The sequence below is a fragment of the Gadus morhua genome, chromosome 11 (genome assembly GCF_902167405.1).
Source record: "Gadus morhua chromosome 11, gadMor3.0, whole genome shotgun sequence".
Classification (NCBI taxonomy): Eukaryota; Metazoa; Chordata; class Actinopteri; order Gadiformes; family Gadidae; genus Gadus; species Gadus morhua.
Window position 1 is genome coordinate 19,263,641 of NC_044058.1, and position 22,499 is coordinate 19,286,139.

General features: G+C 46.7%; 1 protein-coding gene across 1 annotated transcript in view; it reads left to right on the forward strand.

Annotated features, from left to right (window-relative positions):
• The window catches only part of cdkal1 (CDK5 regulatory subunit associated protein 1-like 1), a 230,509-nt gene extending 225,162 nt beyond the window's left edge, over positions 1–5,347 (forward strand). The window contains exon 15 of the mRNA XM_030369576.1: positions 4,034–5,347. Coding sequence (XP_030225436.1) covers positions 4,034–4,174 — 141 coding nt within the window. The 3' untranslated portion in view covers positions 4,175–5,347. The remainder of the gene's footprint in view (positions 1–4,033) is intronic.
• Positions 5,348–22,499: the final 17,152 nt, after the last annotated feature.

Below are 22,499 nucleotides of genomic sequence, written 5' to 3' on the forward strand. Positions count from 1 at the left end.
CTGTGTACGTATCCCCCCCCCTTGTCTCACAACCCGTTGGGACGATGGGAGATACCATGGGGGGGGGGGAGAAACAAGCGATATACAGGCCAGAATGCAAACCGGAGAGCCCACTCGCTGGATCTGGTTGCCCTGGCCAGCCCATCCTGCCTCGTGCGCTCGTTCCATGCCTTTATCTGTCCTCTGGAGACGGCTGTAACCGGAACCACAGCGGCTGGTGAACGTGACCCATCGTTTCTCTTTTGCCTTTTCCCTTTTTTCTTTGGTCATTTTTTTTTTTCTTCCTTTTGCACAAAACACCGGCAGGATCACTTTCAATCGCACCCGATGAGTCAGGCCCAGCTGCGTGTCGTTCCTCGATACTTGGTGACGGTGGGGGCAGGGGGGGGGGGGGGAGCTAGATCAAGCACCCACACCCAGTCCTAACCATTGTCCCCGAGCCTTCCACGAGTTGCCGTGGCGTGTCGAGTGGGTGTTCGGAGGTAAAAGGATCCGCCGTATTGTCATGGCGGGGAACCGCCGAGGCGCCCACCTCGGGTTAAAGTCACCGAGGCGAACCACCGAGTTCCACGCCGGTGTCACGGGGTAACGGGGACGATGATCGGCGTGGCCGCCCACTGCAGGCACGCTGTATGATGGGCGCGTGGGAATGCAGCTTAACCTCAAGGGCGAGAGGTGGAGTTAGCGGTTGAACCCAGCAGAAGATGGGTGGGTGGAGAGGGAGGTGGGGGGAGAGGGAAGTGGGTGGGCAGGAACCTTAGACTCTTAGGTGTCCATATCCCCCCCCCCCCATATCTTACCTCCCTCAGTCGAGAGGAGCGACGCAGTGTAGGAGTGAACTGTTGGACCAGTGTGGACCGCATCAGGAAGCATGCTGATTCGCAGAGAGAGACGTACACATGTGAAAAGCCAGCGTACACACACACACACACACACACACACACACACACACACACACACACACACACACACACACACACACACACACACACACACACACACACACACACACACACACACACACACACACACACACACACACACACACACACACACACAAGCAGGCTTCCATATGGAGAATTCATTATAAATATCGGGTCGTTATGCAACGTCTCACTGGCTGCCCTGCTGTGCTGTGATTGCACGTTCCCCATATACATGCTCACACAGTGGTGTGTTTTGTTACTTAATTTGAAAAAATATGTTTTTTTCTTTATATATTTAAGTGCAGCAAAATCACCACTGCGGAAATTACCTCCTCTTAAGGGCTCCGGCTATAGCAAATGTTCCTCAAAAGTCACGCTCTAAAGAATAAGAGACACATTACCGGACCAAAAGGATCGCTGTCCACCCCCCCCCGCAACAAATCCCCCGCAACCAAAGGTGACCTCAACAAAAGTTTGGCGGTGTTGAGCATGTAATGGCTGAGTGTGTTAGGTGGTGTACTGGCTGTGTGTTAGGTGGTGTAATGGCTGTGTGTTAGGTGGTGTAATGGCTGTGTGTTAGGTGGTGTAATGGCTGTGTGTTAGGTGGTGTACTGGCTGTGTGTTAGGTGGTGTAATGGCTGTGTGTTAGGTGGTGTAATGGCTGAGTGTGTTAGGTGGTGTACTGGCTGTGTGTTAGGTGGTGTACTGGCTGTGTGTTAGGTGGTGTACTGGCTGTGTGTTAGGTGGTGTAATGGCTGAGTGTGTTAGGTGGTGTACTGGCTGTGTGTTAGGTGGTGTAATGGCTGTGTGTTAGGTGGTGTAATGGCTGAGTGTGTTAGGTGGTGTACTGGCTGTGTGTAAGGTGGTGTAATGGCTGAGTGTGTTAGGTGGTGTAATGGCTGAGTGTGTTAGGTGGTGTAATGGCTGTGTGTTAGGTGGTGTACTGGCTGTGTGTTAGGTGGTGTAATGGCTGAGTGTGTTAGGTGGTGTACAGTCTGTGTGTGTTAGGTGGTGTCCTGGCTGTGTGTTAGGTGGTGTACTGGCTGTGTTAGGTGGTGTACTGGCTGTGTTAGGTGGTGTACAGTCTGTGTGTTAGGTGGTGTACAGTCTGTGTGTGTTAGGTGGTGTACTGGCTGTGTTAGGTGGTGTACTGGCTGTGTTAGGTGGTGTACTGTCTGTGTGTTAGGTGGTGTACTGGCTGTGTTAGGTGGTGTACTGGCTGTGTTAGGTGGTGTACTGGCTGTGTTAGGTGGTGTACTGGCTGTGTTAGGTGGTGTACTGTCTGTGTGTTAGGTGGTGTACTGGCTGTGTTAGGTGGTGTACTGGCTGTGTTAGGTGGTGTACTGTCTGTGTATTAGGTGGTGTACTCTCTGTGTTAGGTGGTGTACTGTCTGTGTGTTAGGTGGTGTACAGTCTGTGTGTTAGGTGGTGTACAGTCTGTGTTAGGTGGTGTACAGTCTGTGTTAGGTGGTGTACTGGCTGTGTTAGGTGGTGTACTGTCTGTGTGTTAGGTGGTGTACTGGCTGTGTTAGGTGGTGTACAGTCTGTGTTAGGTGGTGTACTGGCTGTGTTAGGTGGTGTACTGTCTGTGTGTTAGGTGGTGTACTGGCTGTGTTAGGTGGTGTACAGTCTGTTAGGTGGTGTACAGTCTGTTAGGTGGTGTACAGTCTGTGTCAGGTGGTGTACTCTCTGTGTTAGGTGGTGTACTGTCTGTTAGGTGGTGTACAGTCTGTGTCAGGTGGTGTACTCTCTGTGTTAGGTGGTGTACTGTCTGTGTGTTAGGTGGTGTACTGTCTGTTAGGTGGTGTACAGTCTGTGTCAGGTGGTGTACTCTCTGTGTTAGGTGGTGTACTCTCTGTGTTAGGTGGTGTACAGTCTGTGTCAGGTGAGCTCTCTGTGGTCTGAGCCGGCCTCCGACCCAAGCGTCCCCTAACAGCCTGAACACGTCTTCCCTCATCCTTTGTCCCCCAGGAGAACCACAGTGTGCACATAACATCTGATATTTTCCTTTTATCAATGACCAACGGCAGGTGGAGAGTGAAACGCCCGCTCCCATCACGGCCACTGACACCACATTGAATCATGGGTGTCAAACCGGGGATCTTCAATTAAAGATATTAAAAAGCAATCGGCGTTCCTTAACACCGGGCCGGCCCCCTCGAGGAGGGCATTAAGGGTGACGAGTCAGGTGGATGAAGCGGCCCGTGCTTCTTTAATCATCCCCCCGTAGGTGTCTGAGATAGGGGCCCGGCCTGTCAGCGAATATGGACAGGGACCGGAATGAATGTTGGCCACATGGTGATCAGAGGCGAGGACCTCTTAGTGGTTTAGTTCTATCTCCATATTTCCTTCTGGAACCTTCTTTTCGTTTCCTTTTTTTTTTTTTTCAGTTATCAGACAAGGTCAAGACATCCCCCCGTCCCTGATTTCCCCTTTTTCTTTGGTTTGCTCGCCCCATTTTTTTCTCACTCGCACTCTCGCTCGCTCTCTTTCCCCCCCTCTCTCTCTCTCTCTCTCTCTCTCTCTCTCTCTCTCTCTCTCTCTCTCTCCCCCCCTCATTCTATTCGTCTCCTCCTACCCCCCCCCTCCTCTCCTCCTCCTCCCTAACGGTCCACCTCGTTACTGACGGATGGCTCCTTAATGCGTCGACCCATTAGTGACGAAAGCGCCCGCTCTTTGATTAGGTCGGCCCGCCGTCTCGCTCCATGGCGCCGCGCCTCGCACGCCCCACGTCTGCCGCTCGCCCAACGTCGACTGCCGCCATCGACTTCTGACACACACACACGCATGTGCAAACACGTTGACTTTAAAACTTTTTTTTTGTGGGCTTCTTGCTCCAAAATGCATCCACACTTTGCAAAAGATAATGAACAGGAGAAACCTTGCTCCGAGGATAAAGTCCAAAAAGAATAAAGTCAACGTGTGGCTCAATAAGGTGTACGGGCCTCTGCTTTTCGAACGGTACTCGGCCAGTTTGTGAGAACACAAGGGACATGCAGTACTGGAAAGTACGTGTTTACACATGTTTGTCAGAAGTTGGGCTTGGCTAACGTCTTGCTCTCTCCCTCCCTGTTTGTCTGCCCCCCCCCCCCCCCCCCCAATAACAGGAGACCCCCAACGGCCAGTGCCACGGGGCCACCCCCACCGGCTGCTTCAGCGTGGACCGGGAGAGGCTCAAGACGATCGGTCTGGGGCTGGCCGTAGCCGCCGCCATGCTGGCCCTCCTTCTGGAGAAGCTCTACTACTGAGGCGGGAGAAAACACGAGCGTAACCACGACGACGACGACAAAAGGCATCCTAAGACGGCAGGGGGAAACATCACAGGATTCAGGGGTGCAAAAAAAAGGACTTGTATTGAAGGTCGCCCCCACCTTACCTGCGTGCAGGTGGGCTCTGATTGTCGTCGGGGTTGTCAGGTGTAGATATGCGTAGTGTGTTTGTTTTTGTTCCTCTTTTACCCCGCCTTTGTCTCCTTTAATGTCGGTGCGTCCTTCCAACGCAACGCCGTATATCTTTGTTGTTTGGTTTTCTTAAAGCCGGAGCCTAAAGCGACGGTGGAGACGCCTCAAATGAAATATGAAACAGGCATAGCAGGGGCCTACGAGTTGTTTTAAAGTTTTATCGTTTTGTTTTGAGCTCTGCGGTGTATTTGCTTTGACCTTCCACACTGTCTCTCTGTTACTACACTGAGCTGTTTAGGAGGAGCTAAGGGGTGTGAACCCAGGTGCTCTCCATAGTGCTTTAGGCCCCGGCTGGACGTTGCCGCTGAATAGATCAAGCGCACCTCCTCCCCGGATGTTCGGACTATACATCAGACATCATCCAGACATATTTCCACCTGTTTATTTGTGACAGGCTGAAACATGACTAGATTAGGTTTTGCCAGGAGAGCTAGACTGTGTGCTTCCATGTGTGTACCATGGGAAGTGCTCTGGTAACAGTAGAATGTTGTCGTTAAAGGTGGTTAAAAGAACATAAAAGTATTTATTTTCACCACAGGGATAAAACCAGTGCGATCGCTACCCTTGATATTATCTCACGTGACCTATATCTTCATTTTACCGTGCTCTTGTTAGGATATTCAAGTCAAACGTTTTTTGCGCCTTCATGTTGATGCCGAGTCTGCACCGTCTCAGGCCATCATGAGCCTGCGTGGGCATCTTGAGACTTGCATCGTTCTGGCAGCTCTAACCAAGAGCAAAAGAGAGGTCTCCCTGCTGCCCTCGCCTTGTTGTCTGGGGTCAGGGGAACACCGGTCCCAGGTGCCCTGTCTGTGGCAGGTCATGGTGGCACATCAGTCGGTGACAGTTGTTCTGTTTGGGGGGTTGTTTTTATTTTTGTCTTCAACGTCGATGCTGAAGTAGCACATGCAGGCTTTTTTTTGTCGGATGTGCCTGTGATTGAATAAATTGATTAAAACATTCTGTGTCCTGTTTTTCTTATTTCCTTTGTGTGGTCATCTGTCTCTCTCTCTCTGTCTGTCTGTCTGTCTGTCTGTCTGTCTGTCTGTCTGTCTGTCTGTCTGTCTGTCTGTCTGTCTGTCTGTCTGTCTGTCTGTCTGTCTGTCTGTCTGTCTGTCTGTCTGTCTGTCTGTCTGTCTGTCTGTCTGTCAGTCAGTCATCTTCAGGTAAAATAATACATGTCACAATGTATGTGGCACACACTAGCGACGTGTGTGTGTCTGCCTGCCTGCCTGCCTGCCTGCCTGCCTGCCTGCCTGCCTGTGTGTGTGTGTGTGTGTGTGTGTGTGTGTGTGTGTGTGTGCACGCTGCAGTGCGGGTTGCCCTACCCTCGGAGCCTTCTTGTGTTTCCAAACGTCTGCATTGACGGATCTTATCCTCCAGGGCCCCATGTCGCCGCCGGCTCCCTGTGATGCTTCCCTCGTGTGTGTGTGTGTTTGTGTGTGCACGCCGCTATACCTTCTCTTGTCTGGCACACACGTGCGCCTGCCTCCATGTTTAATTTAGCAGAAGGCCCGCGTGTCGTCTTCTGTGGTTGACGGCTCCGACACGGCTCTAAATGTATAGGGGCGAGCGAGAGAGAGAGAGAGAGAGAGACTCCCCTCTCTCTACCTCTCACTCAAAGAGTTTTACGCTACGTTCAACTGAGGGCATTTGAAAAGCCCCACAAGCGACACACCGATACACACACACACACACACGCTTCCTACACTTCCTATACGTCCTTCGTGGTTATTCTGGTGGAGTAAACGGTTCGTGGAACCCACTGCACATAGCAGCATCACCGCAACAACAGCTCACACACACACACACACACACACACGTCTATACACACTCCAGAGGCCCCCGCTACATATGAAGTCATGCACAAAACACATTGCACAAAAACACAATGCGCACACACTCACCGACAGACCAAAGCTTTACGTTATCCGATCAAATGGCGCGTGTCTCACACACACACACACACAGACACAGCCCCTAGATTCGTATTATGTGATCAAATAATGCGCGCGGCGTCGCTATGATGCTTGTTACACCCCAGCAGATTCCCCTCATTCTCCCCCTGCCATCCGTCCACGCTGCGCCGCACCGCTTTGATGCTTTGTAAGCATTTCCTCCTCCCAGTGTATGTGTCACTCGCACACCGCATTGTTCTCCGCTGGAATATGGAATGCAGCATTCTGGGATTTTTTTTTTTTTTTGGGGGGGGGGGGGCGTGGTTCGCCTATTGAAAAATTTAGGATTGAGCGCGATCGCTACCCCCCCCCCCCCCCCCCTCTCTTTGGTTGTCATTTAGTTTGGTTTGTTGCTCATTAAAAAAATAAAAGTTGGCAGAATGTTGGTGTGGTGCTGTGGGGGAGGAGACAGGCTTTTCGCCGATAACGTGTTCGCGGACGGGGAAGAGAGGGAGTGTAACAATAAAAGAACACTGATCGTTACATTTTTTCTTCCGACTTTCAAGGAGTGATGTTCTGTTCCGAGTGGCCTGGCTTTCGTAGGCGGAAGGCGAGGGCACAAAGTACTTCATGTTGTGGTGGTTGATGTGATGACGCTTCGCATACGTCGTCGGCGACATATAAACCTGGGCTTTTATGAGTGGATTTATTTTCGGGGACTTTCCGCTCAAAATTGTATTCACATTCACAAAAAATAAACAGGAGAAAACCTGCTCCCACGTTAGGATTAATCCTGAAAAAAGAGGCAGATAGTTGTCAACTATTTACTAGGGAGTCTAAAAAATAGAGTGAAAGCGTTAAGTCAATATGGTGTACAGGGCTTTTGCATCAGGATGCATCATGGGATTTTTTTTCGGGACGTTACTCTGCCATTTTGTTCGGATTCAAGAGATAAAGAGATAAATATACTGCTATTATTTTGCTATGTCTCTCGTAAGAAATGTTTTGGAAGTTTCAAACCCAACAATGTCTCCCCAAAATGAGAAATCAATTCCTGAATACCTACTTAACATTGACCATAAAAACATTACTTCAAACCCAATAACCAACATTCAAATGCTTTCATTCTTCCAAAATGGAACGTTGTGACGTAGGGATCTATAACCCCTTTAACATCGGACCGACAGTGATTCAGAAGAAGTGCGACAGACCCCAAAATCCAGGTCATCAAGAGCGGCTTTGATTTCATGTCTCAAACATTGAGTCCTAAACATTATCTTCACCCTTTACTGTTTTTACTAACCCGACCAAACCGACTCCTCTTCAAAAACATGAAATGACAGCTTCCAACAGCAAAAGAGCCGGCGGGTGTTGCTGTGGAGTCTGTGCATGAATAATTAAATAATTGAACCTACACTATGTAACTTTTTCAGTGCAACTATCACTTTTGTTCAATGTTTTGGCTCACAAAGCCTGCAAAATGTATTACGCTCAATTCAAAAACACCCTTATCCAGCCTGATCTTTGAACTGCTGCTGTCAAGGATTTCAGTGTTAGGATTTACATATTAATTCTATATTCTTTCATCTTTGGTTGAGTGAAATGGCAGTTATGATGGGAGATGCAGGATTAAACAGGTCAGCTGGTCCATAGTGTCTTCTCAGATGGAAACCACCAGGACTACTGTAAACAAATCATACACTTTAAAACACTGCTAATGTTAAGTGACAATTTAAGTTGGAAACATTCTTTATTTTGTATTCTAATGCCGCCCCTTACTCTTCTTACCGGCGCAGATTACATATCTTCTGGGAAAAATGCTGTGCAGTTGGTGTATGTGTGTGCGCGTGTGTGTGTGTGTGCGCGTGTGTGTGTTGCTCATCAACACATAGCTGCAGGGCAGGCACATTGTAACTGCAGTGACTGACAGTCCCTTGCATCTGACTCCCTGACTGCAAGACTGTCTGTTAATAATACATGTGTGTGTGTGCATACATTTAACATGTCCCCATACCCTGTTTTTGCCTGAATGCAAAATGCCATCCCTAATTATGAGCAACCACCGAAGTATAGGAAAGCAGTGCGCACACACATACACACACACACAAACACATGGAACATGGAATATAGAAATAAAATGTTCACCGTAGAAGACACTATTGGAAGAAACTCTGCAGCCTGCAAGACAGGTTTATGAGACCCCATACCTTTACTTCTGCCATGGGCCTCATGGAAATTGCTTCAAATGCGCTGGTTGCCAACTGCCTCCAAGCATCGCTGTGTGTTCCCTCTGACTTTCTTGAATTATGCACACAAACTTTAAAGGGATATAAATATCAGTGTTTACCGTCCCTGTGAGTTGAGCCTGGCAGGAACCAACACCGTTCCCTATTTAGCATGTTAGCTGCCATGTACTCTTATTGTTTGTAGTTGAGGAATCTCGTCGTGTTAACGTACCTGTGGACGTGTCCTACCTTCCTCCATCGCTGAGACTACACACACGGTTTTAATTTAGGCGACAAAAAACAACATTTAAATGAGGCTAATTAAAAGTGGCTAACTGCTTCTTTGTTAGCTCTCTCAGGCTACGATGACATTTCTCCCCACACACAGTACAGTACAGTACAGTACAGAATAGCACATGGGGCCCGTTCTGTTCTCTACAATCCCTCATGACACTGAGGGAAAAATGTCTTGGCAAGCATATCCACGTCCAAACATATGTGCGTGGGTTTTGCTGATTCTATGGGCTGTGTGTCATGGCGTTGTGTGTTTGTGTTTGTGCGTGCCTGCGTGCGTGTGTGTGTGTGTGCGCGCGTGTAAGCACTTTATGCTGTAGTCTTTTCCAGCGCCCGTGACAGCTTGGTGTAACACGAGTACGCGGTTGTTGTCGTGTGTTTATCTATATGAGCTTATGTCTGAAGTAATAATAAAAAAAACGACAAACTGACAATGCTTCGCCTATGCAAAGCACTCTGGGAACTCTCTGCCTGATTGTCTCCAGTGAGCGGCTTGGTGCCTTGCCAGTACTCTGTTTGTGTGTGAGTGTGTGTGTGTGCGGGTGTGTGTGTGATGTTATGTTATGTTACTGGGTCTGGTTTTGACTTTGAACAACTGAGGGCATTTGGATTCTCCAGAGTCGACATGGGGCCAAAGCAAACATCTTAACTCCCAACAAAACAACTTAACAGAGTGACTTTAATGCCCTCTGATAATCAACACGCCACTTAATTTCCACTGGGTCATATTTATATGTTTATATATATTTTTTAAGTTGTTAATTTAAAGATTTATGCCAGACTTTAAAAGATTATGTGTTTACTAGTAGAGTAAATAGGATTAATTATTTGCATAATATGCGTATGGGGTTATGTATTGAATTCTGTATTGCTAAAGACCTGGGTGAGTGTGTTTTCCGAGCAAGATTGTAGAATGTAAATCAGTCCCAAATTAAATCTTTCATGCATTCTGAAAATGTACTTTTTGTTGTTACCTTTAGAAAATATGCTTAGGAACCTCCCTAGAATCGCCTTCAAGGGATCCTTGAAAGAACTCTTTCTGTTCACTTTTTTAGTTTAATGTTTGAGGGTTATGTATTGGATTGTGTATTGCTAAAGACCTGGGTGAGTGTGTTTTCTGAGCAAGATTGTAGAATGTAAATCAGTCCCAAATTAAATCTTTCATGCATTCTGAAAATTTAGCTTTTGTTGTTTCCTTTAGAAAATATGCTTAGGAATCTCCCTAGAATCGCCTTCAAGGGATCCTTGAAAGAACTCTTTAGTTCACTATTTTAGTTGAATGTATCTTGGGATTGCAATGTGCAGAACTTGTGGAGTTAACTTCCTTTACCTGCTGCTCTCTTAAGAATGGAGAGAGCGGGGGTCCGGCCTATGATGGAGGCTGGAGAGGGGGGGGGGGGGGGGGGGGGGGGGGGGGGGGGGTCCAGTCTATGACCGAGACTTGGGAGGGTTCAGTCTATGATGGAGACTGGGGGGGGGGGGGGGGGGGGGGCAGTCTATGATGGAGGCCTGGGACCCATATAACCAGTCTCTGCTGATGGAGCACACCTGAGCGGTGAATCAGATGTTTTGTCACCAGAGTTTTACAAAGACCCTCAGAGCGTCTTCCTTGCTAAATGTTACTTAATTAATATGTGTTAATGTGTGTTGTTATATCGCTCTTAGGGGTTATGGTTGTCGGATGCAAATCTTCCAATGAGAGCTTTGTGTGTGCGACAGTTTTATTTTCATTGGAATGTTTGGAATTTGATTTATATCACCACCTTCTGATACTGAAATAATGAGGTAATTAATAGTGGGGTTTTTGTAAATAAGAAACCAATTAGGCAAAGCTTATATAAGGCATTTGGATAATATTCAAATAAGCTTTGGAAATATGAACCCAAATATATGGATACAAATCTGTGACCATTTGTTAATTCAAAAAAAGAAAGGTTGCTGGTTTTTAAATGTGGCTTCCCTTTATTTTCTATTATTTGCAAGTTTAAAAGTTTTGTAATTGACAGTAAAATCTTTTTATTTAACATTTCAATGTTGTCATCTGACACATCTGACATCGTGCTCACCTTTTTTCATTGTGATATTTTTCATGAATTCTGTCATAGAAGACGCATAAGTAAATACAGAGGTCTAGATTTACTACCACAAGTTAACGTTGTGCCCAATGTAGATCAAATCAGAGATTAAGATAGATTAGTAAGGGTTAGGGTTAGGGCCACATTTTTTTTTATTTAGTTTGACATTGCTTTACCATTTGGTTCGAAGTGTTACCAAGTTTATGCAAATGTTTTTAGATGAGACAAGAAATCTTCAACTCCATTTGTTTTGTTCCGGAAACCACAGATCTGTTGAAATTTTGCCTTAACAAGATACCTCACTATACTCTCCTTGCTGGTCACTTGCGGCCCCTTCTTCTGATTGTCACAGAAGGCACACACATGAATAGAGGAAAATGTCCCATGCTTTCTTCTGACATGTGAAAGCCCAAGAGTGGCCATTTTTGTAAAATTGCCTCCAATCTCGAAATTCAATCTCGCAAGTAGTATACGACATTATTCGACATTCCCAACTAAACTCTATGACTCCATTCCCACCAAGTTGTTTTCTGCTTGTCACTCAGGACATTTCCTTATAAATGTCAGCAGCACTATGACATAACCTGCCTCAAAATTTCAGCAGAACAGCCTAGAGCACACATTGCCAATTACACCCCCCTCCGATGCCCTGATGGGACATTGTCATAAAATCTTTATAATCAAGGGAGAAAATCAATGGAGCTATGTTTAGAGTCCACGCAGGGAGTTTATCGGTGGACTTTTGCAGACATGTTGGACAAGTAACACACGTGGAGGCTGCCGCTATAGGTGCCTGTCCACAACACTAGATTTACACAGGAGCTGCAGGTCTAACCAGCTAGAGTGAACCATTGTTAGCCAGAATCGATTAGCCGCAAGCGAGACGTAATACATCAGTTGGCCCTGAATGTCCTCCCCAAATTATCTCTGGAATCGATTTCCAGGAATCTATTTTTTTTTTCGACCTGCAAACTCAACAGTGATTTTTCAGCAGATGTTTTGAAAAAGTAAAAATGAAATATTCTGCTTGTGTAAGTTTACAACCAGTTTTCACTTCATCAAACTCCCTTAAGCTGCACTGGCACTGGCAGTATATGGGGTCTATGTATCCGTCCGTATTGAGTGACTTTTGCTCATTCGTCTTGGCGGTGGCAGCGTTGTAAGTCTTTCACTTGACATTCTTCTCCAACAGTTGAACTTTTCGTCTTGTGCTTGACATCATTTCCCTGCTCGAAGCTGAACCTTATCCCAGGCTTCGGTTTTATAGCTGGTTATGAAACCAGTTATCTTTCATTAGGTCTATTTCCAAGTAATTATTTGCATATATCTGTATCTTTTCATACCAAACTTGACAAAAATCGTAATGGGAACTTGAAATAGAATTGTTGCCACTGCAGGATTAAATGGTCTTTCTATTCAAACTCATTCTATGACGTTCGAATGGAAATTGGATGATGGTGTATGATAAGTTGAAAAGCACGAGTGCACCCAAAGAGTACAGGAGCAAATAGTTTGTAACGTCCCACACAGCCAGAAACAACAGGCAAGATTGCGTAGCATGAGACACTGCCACGTGGATGGGCTGCCCCTTGTGTAGAATAGCATTAGTTCAGGCCTTACATCGCACCAACAGTACATATAGTCAAGAAAAAGAGAAGGAAAACACTAGAGGAACCATTCCAGAGAAGACAAATAACACTTTTCAAGCACACAGCATTCAGAAGAAGCTGCAACCAACAACATGTATGGCATAGTGATTCTATCTGCACCTTCCCCCTACCTCCTTTCTGTTTTGTTACCCCCCCCATCTCTACTACTACTACTACTATCTCTCTCTCTCTCGCTCGCTCGCTCGCTCGCTCTCGCTCTCGCTCTCGCTCTCTCTCTCTCTCCCCCCTTCCCCCCCTTTTCTTTCTTAGCCAAACCGATAGATGGTAAACCCAAAGAGGTGAGCTGTACGCGAGTGCAACAGAAATGGAGATATAAATAATCATGATAAATAAACAAACAACAATCAGACTGAGAATGCGAGAAACAAGCAGACAAACACCAAGCTGGTGTTTCTCGGCAGTGTCGGTACACAGCAGTTTGCGTTCTGTGCGCCTTCCCACTGTCCTTTCCCCCATTTTATTTAATTTTTTTCCTCCAAGAGAGGCAATTACAATTTCACAGGTTGAAATTAAAATCCCCTGTGGTATGGGTACGGTTGTGTGCTTGTGTGTGATTGTGTGCTTGTGGGGGGTTTAGGGCGTTTGGTATGTGAGCATAAATGTTTTCACATGATTGTGTGTGTGTGTGTGTGTGTGTGTGTGTGTGTGTGTGTGTGTGTGTGTGTGTGTGTGTGTGTGTGTGTGTGTGTGTGTGTGTGTGTGTGTGTGTGTGTGTGTGTGTGTGTGTGTGTGTTGGGGGTGGGGGGGTGTAAGTGCTTCCTGACATGAGATGAGTGCAAACACATACTGTCAAAGTGAACTGAGGCTGTTTATAGGGCTAAGCTAAAATAAAATCATGGCAGGGGAAGAAGGGGGGGGGGGGGGGGGGGGGTCTCGATCCACCCACTCCTTTCTCTCTTTTTTTCAACAAGGAAACTAATTCCTTGAATATTAATTGCCTGGCTCACACTCGCCTCGCCATCAGTTCAATTGTCAGTAATGCAGCGGCAGAAGTACCCTCTAAGCCTACCCTCTCTCTCTCTCTCTCTCTCTCTCTCTCTCTCTCTCTCTCTCTCTCTCTCTCTCTCGCTCTCTCGCTCTCTCTCTCTCTCTCTCTCTCTCTCACCTCCCCACTCTACTACTACTATGCGCTCTCTCTGTCTCTCTCTCTCTCTCTCTTTCTCTCTCTCTCTCTCTCTCTCTCTCTCCTCCCCACTCTACTACTACTATGCGCTCTCTCTCTCTCGCTCTCTCTCTCTCTCTTTACTGTATTGACTCTCTCCTCTTTGCTCATTGGCCGATTTGGATTTAAGATTAATGCTCAGACAGCTGTGAGACGTGTGTGTGTGTGTGTGTGTGTGTGTGTGTGTGTGTGTGTGTGTGTGTGTGTGTGTGTGATTAGAGGGAACTAGACAAACAAAAGGTGAGTAAGTATATCACACCTCTCCCGCCATAAAAGTTAAGGAACAGCAGATGGTGGGTTCAGTCCACCTGGCCCAGTGCCAAGGTCTCACTGCCAGGTCTCTCAGCAACACACACATCCACACACACACACACAGGCAGGCTCACATACACACACATGCACAAATACACACACATACATATACTCACACACACACACACACACACACACACACACACACACACACACACACACACAGACGTACACACACCTACACATACATATACATATCCACACAAACAGACACATACGCAAACACACGTACACAGATACACATACTAATACATATACACACACACAGACACACACGTACACCGATACACATTCACGTACATCTATACACACACACACACATACACACACACCCACACACAAAGATGTTCACGCATGCACACACCTACAATTTGATGATGAGACTCATTACAATAAGACATTGTTAATCTATAAAACGGGAACAATGACAGTGAACTCATAAAGTAATTGACAAACACCCACCCACACACAAACACACACAAAAACATACACACACACACACACACACACACACACACAGCATTTATTTGTTGCGTCCCTTAACTCCCACCTCTGACACTCTCTTCCCCCCATTAATTTGCTAACTCTTTCGATTACACACAAGTACACGCACACGCACACACACACACAGAGGAGCAGAGTTAAGTAATTATATGAAATATTAATCTAGCGTCAGACACTATTAGATTACTATCAACACAACTTGCTGACCTGTGCGTTCCACTGTAGCCCCCCCCGATTCCACGGACGCTGCATTAAACATACGGGATACGCAATCTGAGAGTGTGTGTGTGTGTGGTTTTTTTTTTTGTGTGTGTTCCTGCATCCAGCCGTGTGTAACGCACACACTGAGTAGCGTTAAAGGCGTTTAAGTGTGAAAGCGTTTCTAAATTGCTCATAAATTGCTCCAGAGAGGGCTGGGTGGATGTATGCCCTGCATGGATAATGCAGAGAACATCCCTCTATCTCCCCACAAGGTGTTGAGGATGATACTACAGACACACACGTACACACACACACACAACCCCCCCCCCCCCCCACACACACACACACACACCCACCCACCCATAGACTCTCTTTTTCCCCCTGCCTGTATGCAACTTTTTTTCAGCAGCGCGGCATTGACACATACATCCAAGCGTCACTTCAAATTGGGGACTCTGAGCGCTGAATTGCTCGCAATCCTTCTAGGCCCCGTAAGCCGTACTCATCCCTGACACACGTCGCGCTTTGATACCGCAATCAGCCCCGAGTACGGCTTCTGAGGCTCTGTGAGCCCGCGGTCGATGGGAAGACCTTCCACCGCTACTCACAAGGGCAGCGAACGACGAAGTAAAAAAGATAAACCCGTGACTGAGATCCTGCAGGAGGTCGGGGGGGGGGGGGGGGTCATTTGCTAAATTTCTGCCCTGATTTAGAAGGAATCCGAGCCTAAACGTCCATCACAAGGAGACTCAGCCTGACCCTTGACCGTTTTCTTTAGACGTATTCTTTTGACATGTTGTTGTTTACTCCACACGCATGTGGTAAGAGGTAAACAAACTTTTAACTGTTCCCCACTCTACTCTACTACCTCTCTCTCTCTCTCTCTCTCTCTCTCTCTCTCTCTCTCTCTCTCTCTCTCTCTCTCTCTCCCTTTGCCTATTTTCGTCTCCTTGTCTCCTTCGCTGCTCTTGTTACAGTTTGGCTTTCCGATCTCCGATCGCGTCTGAAAGAAGATAATTCTGTGTGACTCCCCCCCCCCCGCCCCTCCACCCCCTCTCCCCCTCTCTCCCCTCTCTCTGAAGAGGTCTGCTCTCGCCAGCCAGGTTTAATCATGTTAGTCATGGTGCTGTAGATATATGGAGTCCTGCCTAATCTGTCTGACGCTGTTCCAGAGAGAAACATTCCCCAGATAGACCCTATGGAATCGCATGTGCACACTCACACACACACACACACACACACACACACACACACACACACACACACACACATACACACACACACACACAAACACACACACACACACACACACACACACACACACACACACACACACACACACACACACAAACACACACGGTGTGTGTGCACGTGTGCAGATGCACGTATGAAGTCACACACATACACACACACGTACACACATATATCATGAACACACACGTGTACAAAAAAACACATACACAGACACACACATCCACTGAGACGTCTATGAGACGTCCTCCGCACACGTGAACACATTGAGACCTTCGATTTCAACTATAGGCGTAAGCATGTCAGCAAACATGCTCGATTTGCACACGTTGAAGTCTCACACACACACGCACACAAACACAAACACACACACAAGCATTTAGAAACATAAATATAGACACCAGGGTACAATGTACCTCTCGCTGCACCCATCCTTCTGCTGTGCTCCGCCAACCACTGTGTGTTCCGCACGCGAGTACCCACAGCCTGCTCTAAAGCAGACCTCAGAGAAGTGCCTGATGGTCGATGTACTGCATGCAAACATGCAGATAAAGGCCAACCGTAGCCTCACTTAACAGCACAACCGATTTGTGCACTATTAGAGTACAGCAAGTACATTTCCGTGTTGTTTTCTGATTGTCATTCAAGCAAATGGTGGTTGTTGTTTTTTTACAAGCTGCTTTATAGGATGTGTAGAGCTATGGAGAAAATAGGATTGCGGATTTGGTTTTTAGAATAACACACACTGTGTGCTCTGTAAGGCCCGGCTTGTCCAATAGACCTGACGTGACATGGATTTGTGCATATGTGTCTGTAGAAAATAAAGGCTGTGTGTGTGTGTGTGTGTGTGTGTGTGTGTGTGTGTGTGTGTGTGTGTGTGTGTGACTTCCACATGTGCAAATCAAGCACTTCTGTTGACATGCTTTCGCTTCAAGCACAAATCGTAGGTCTCAGTCTGATCACATATGTGCACATGTGGGGGTTGTCTCAAAGCAGTGTGTGTGTGTGTGTGCGTGTGTGTGTGCCTGTGTGTGTGCGTGTGCAATTCTACACAACAACACACTGTATTGAATGCTACCTGCTTCGGGTCTTTGATTTTGTATTGAAATAGTTAGTCATACAAGAACGGATTGATTACTAATTATCGCTTGGCAGCATAATTGGCAACATTCAAAGGGCGTTCACACGTGACTTCTGCATCTGATGTACTTTAGTGAAATAGGTCATTAGCGTGAGACAAAACATGGGAGTAATGGGATTTGATTGCATGGGGTAGAAGTGACAGAACACAAGCTGGCTGATAGCCTTATATGGTGGGGAGCGGAAACGTTCCGCGTGATATGATTGGTCGAAGCGTATTTCCCTCTGTTGATCTAACTCATCATTCACACATATTGTTTTCAGCTGTAGGGGAAGTACGGTTGATTCGCTTCGGATGCAAAATAACCAGACTATCGTTTGCCGGCCTACTTGGTTCAATAGGTAAATAGAAACAAATGTTCGGATGGTGACTTTGAGGTCAAGTTGATATCCTTTTGTGTTTTTCTCTGTTCAAAGCTCCTAAACAAAACAGAATATGTGTTTCTGCTTATAAAAGATAGAAAAAGGGGTTAGGGCCAGGGGGAAATTAGTTTTGAGAATAGAGAGGAAATAGGACATTGTTCTTGGATTATATGAATCTTATCTATAGCTATATTGATATATCTACAGTATCTATATCGATAAAGATTTATGTATCTATAAAGATAGTTAAATATCTAACTATCTTTATCGATCTTTATTCATATAGATCTATAAAGATAGACACTGTATCTATCTATTTCTATCTTTATATATATATATATATATCCTTTTAATCTTCATTTCTGAAGCCAGCTGTGTTGTGATTAGACCGTTTCCTCTCCAGATCTACGGAGTTCACACTCCTGAACCAGATCATTAAAAGAAAAACACGTGCCACGTTTGTGTGTGTGTGTGTGTGTGCGCGTGTGTGTGTGTATTGCTGCATGTGTGCATGTGTGATGTTTAAAACATGAGGATGCAAATGCGCCGGCGCTTCCCTTTCTGACGGGCCCTGCCTTGCTGCCACATGCGAGGAGGAAGGAAGGAAGGAAGCAAGGAAGCAAGGCAGCACGATGGGCCTGTGTGGTGTCTGTTGTGGGGTCCTGTGTGTGTGTGTGTGTGTGTGGAACGCAGCTTCCGTCTAAAGGCTAACGATCCGAGCGACGGGCCACCGTCCTCGGAGTCTGCTTGTTTTGGTGTTTCTGTTCCTCCAGTGTGCTCGGTGGGTTTTGTTCGCTCCGCTTTTCAGTAATTGAGCGGCTAAATGGTTCGGTCTCGCAGTCCCACCTTTATGCTGCTTCCATTCTCGCCCCTTCGTTTGTAGAACTATGTGTGTGTGTACGTGTGTTTGGGCTTGTGTGTGTGAGTGTGTGCGTGTGTGTGTGTGTGTGTGTGTGTGTGTGTGTATTCTACGGGGAGATTGTTGATGATTAATGCAACTTCTTTTGGGGTCCGCACTCTCACTCCTTCAATTAAAGGGCATGGTGTCCCACGCAATCCCTGTCCCACTTCTTTAGTACCGACTGTGTGTGTGTGTGTGTGTGTGTGTGTGTGTGTGTGTGTGTGTGTGTGTGTGTGTGTGTGTGTGTGTGTGTGCATGTGTAACACACACAGGATGCATATGTCTCTGTGTATGCATGTGTGTATGTGTCCGCACCGCCGTGTGTTAGTGTGTGTCTGGGCACGTGGATGCCCCGTGTTTCCCACATACGGACTGGAAGCTCCGAAAATAACGGAGGATACTGGCTCCCGATTGGATGATTTGAGGTTAATGCCCCTGCAGACAGATCAAGGCGGTCTGCGTAGCGGGAGATACGCGTAGCGGCGATAGTGGCGGGAAGGGGAGAGAGCTGCTGTCTGTGGCAGCAGATGGGTTTTGATGTGGCGAGAGTCAGCGGTTTGAAAGACTCTCCCCCGTGGCACAGGGCCAGATTTTGGATCAAACTGGATCTGATCACTTCCCAAAGCTTCTTAGAGCGAGATTTAGTGTTCGTTTGCAGCTCAGACCGCTCAGTCCCACGAAAACAACCCATGATGAAAGAGAGAGGGAGAGAGAGGGGCAGGGAGCGAGAGAGGGAGAGAGAGAGCGAGGGAGGGAGAGAGAGGGAGAGAGACTATGGGAACGGTAGAGTGATGATGAATGGAGATAGTCGAGCGCTAATTCCAGCCGTTGCCTCGCTGTTGCATCAGTTGACAGTAAACAGATCAGGTTGGCTCTGTCGATTACACACCGACCAATGAGGCGCATTAAAAGGAGGAAGGGGAAGACACACACATTCACTCACAGACACACACACATGAACACACAAACGCACACAGACGTACACGCACACACACACAGACGTATACACACGCACACGCACAGACACACACACAAATACATACGCACACATGCTCACACACAAACAAACAAACACGCACACACATCCACCTAAACAAAGTTTATCTTCCTGTGCGAGAAAAAGAGACCATTACAAATATCTACGGAAAATGTTTAACATGATAAACAATGTTTGAATGTTTGCCCCCCCCCCCCGCTCCGCTCCAAGACCAAACTGCAGCGGTGCGTGTGTGCGTGCCTGCGTGCGTGCATACCCCGCACGAGCGCATGTCTTGCTTAATTACCAGCATCAGTCAGTGAATACCGAGCCTACAGGTGGCTGGGGGCCGGCAGCCATCCAGCCCCCGTGTTGACCTGATAAAACGTACGAGATAAAGAGCCGGCAGCGCTGAACCAACGCCACCGAGAGAGAGAGCGAGAGGGGAGGCCAGCGAGGAGTATACACAAAACGCCAAGGTCACATGTCAACGTGATGGGCGTCGATGACTGGGGAACTCCGGCGTTCTGCTGGGCACTCCTACGGTCTGGAGGGGGTTCTGGAGGGGGGTCACGGGCAGTATTGGAATGATCCGGTGTACTTAATACACAGCCGCCGGAGGAGCTGATAGGAAGGTGGCAGTGATGTGTGTGTGTGTGTGTGTGTGTGTGTGTGTGTTGCTACTCAGTTGTCCTTAAACCAACTCTGATTCATATTGTTGCTTCGATAATAAAGAAGAAAAGGAGCTGGGGGGTGCGGAGGGAGTGGAGTCTACGTCTTTTTGATAGCCCCACAATCACTTCCATGGAATTATAATGCGATGAAAACACGTTTCCCGTGTTAATTGTGTTTGAGGAGTGACACATTGAGACTAGTGTTGATTATTCATTGTCCAATTGTAATCCGTAGGCCTATACGTTCTTTCCACCTCTCTCTCTCTCTCTTGCTCTCTCTCTCTCTCTCTCTCTCTCTCTCTCTCTCTCTCTCTCTCTCTCTCTTGCTCTCTCTCTCTGTCTCTCTCTCTGTCTCTCTGTCTCTCTCTCTGTCTCTCTGTCTGTCTCTCTCTCTCTCTCTCTCTCTCTCTCTCTCTCTCTCTCTCTCTCTCTCTCTCTCTCTCTCTCTCTCTCGCCCTCTCTCATTGCCTTGGTTTCCGCAGACGTACATTAGAGTGTGATATCTATGTCGGTCCTGTATATCCAACAGGTGCAGATTCCACCGCTTGTTGCTTTGTATTCCATGAGTTGGTCTGAAAAGACACCGAATGTTTCCCAATGGTTAAGGCATTGTTGACTTGATGTATTCCGAGACACACATTAAGGAATCACATGCAGAAGATCTGCTTTAATAAGATCTTATTATAATAACACATAATCCCACCGTTGAAGGCTACAATGACAACCAACATTACAAGTCAATCACACACACACACACACTCTCCTGTATGGATCTTTTGATGTGTCTTTTGAGCCAGATCAATGTTCTGCCAGGCCGCTGTTGGTTTGTACATCGATCCTTTGGGCCAATGGCAGGACCAGTGGGGACAAACACACACGCACACACATGTTCGCACACACATTCACTCTCTTACATGCGCACACACACACACCTCCCACACACTCCACCCACACACACACACACACACAGCCATCCACCCACACACATTCACATAGACACACACACATAAACACACTCACACACAAACACACTCTTACACACACACACACACACACACACACACACACACACACACACACACACACACACACACACACACACACACACACACACACACACACACACACACACACACACACGCGCACACACTCGACCCGCAGACCCATGCAACTAGAGCGCCGAAGCGTATTGACAGCGGATTCAGGATCCAATGAACCTTGACCCCATGAAAACCGATATGATTGGCAGATTGACCCTTAAAGAAAGTGAGCCAATTGGCAGATTCAATTTGACGGTTTGATCAATTGACTTACTGTCTCGACGTGGAAGCCCTGTGTGAATGTGGATATCGGAGGAATGTATGCCTACTTTGTGTGTATGTGAAGAAGCACCGTGAGTGAATGTGTGTGTGTGTGTGTGTGTGTGTGCGTGTGTGTGTGTGTGTATGTGTATGTATCTATCTGTGTGTGTGTGTGTGTGTGTGTGTGTGTATGTGCTTCTGTACGTTACTGGAAAATTACCAGGAGAGGCATTGAGCTTGTGACAACCTAATAAAACAAATTTTACCCGCACAACAGTCTTTCCAATGCAACACAAGTGGCTCCCTGTGAAATCCCATTGGTCCTAATCTGTCGGCTCCATGAATCAGGGGGCCAAAAGGCACGACCCGGCCCTCAGCAGGGTGGCCTTGGTTAGTGGTTATTAGGATAGAATGGGATTTGTGGGAGAATTAGACTGAGAAAGCCAGGGGGATGAAGTGGCAGCCATCTTTTGTGTGATGCACCCAGCCCAGTGAAGACAAATACATAAGCGTGTTTCTGAATGAAACACACCTTATTGAGACGTTACTAATTATACTCCTATCGGCGGGAGTGGGTGGTGATGCAAATGGTGTAAGGCGTGTATTAAAGCCGTGTTTTATTCAGCCTGGTAAAATAGATCACGTGTAATTGGTTAATACACAGTTTGGCCCATGATATCAACCACCCAGCCAACAAGGTTTTTATTTTATACTATTTAATAAAAACAACAACAAAAACAATCAAGCGATAATCCCTTCGTCTGTAAATATGTATGCATCGATCGTAATTCTAAATAGTTTAAACTTGCGAAGATATTAAATAACAATTAAAGGTTTGATTTAAATAAAATCCTAAGCATAAAACGGTATTGGTATTTTAAGCTATTTCTTTATCCTCTGTGGTGTGTCATTCTTCACATTGAATACCAGTGTAAAAGGCGCCCTGTAGGCTGTCGGCTACGTGTTAGCCCTGGCTAATAGCCACGCTAGGGGGATTGCATGTGAACATTCTTCATTAGTTTGTCTATTGTTTTGGCTTATTGCTTAAGTAAGCAAAATAATACATGATGACCAAACAGTTATGAAGATAGTTAGAGAATATCTTAAACATATTTAATGACCGTAGGAAGTTTAAACACTCTGACTATCACTTAACAGCAATCAA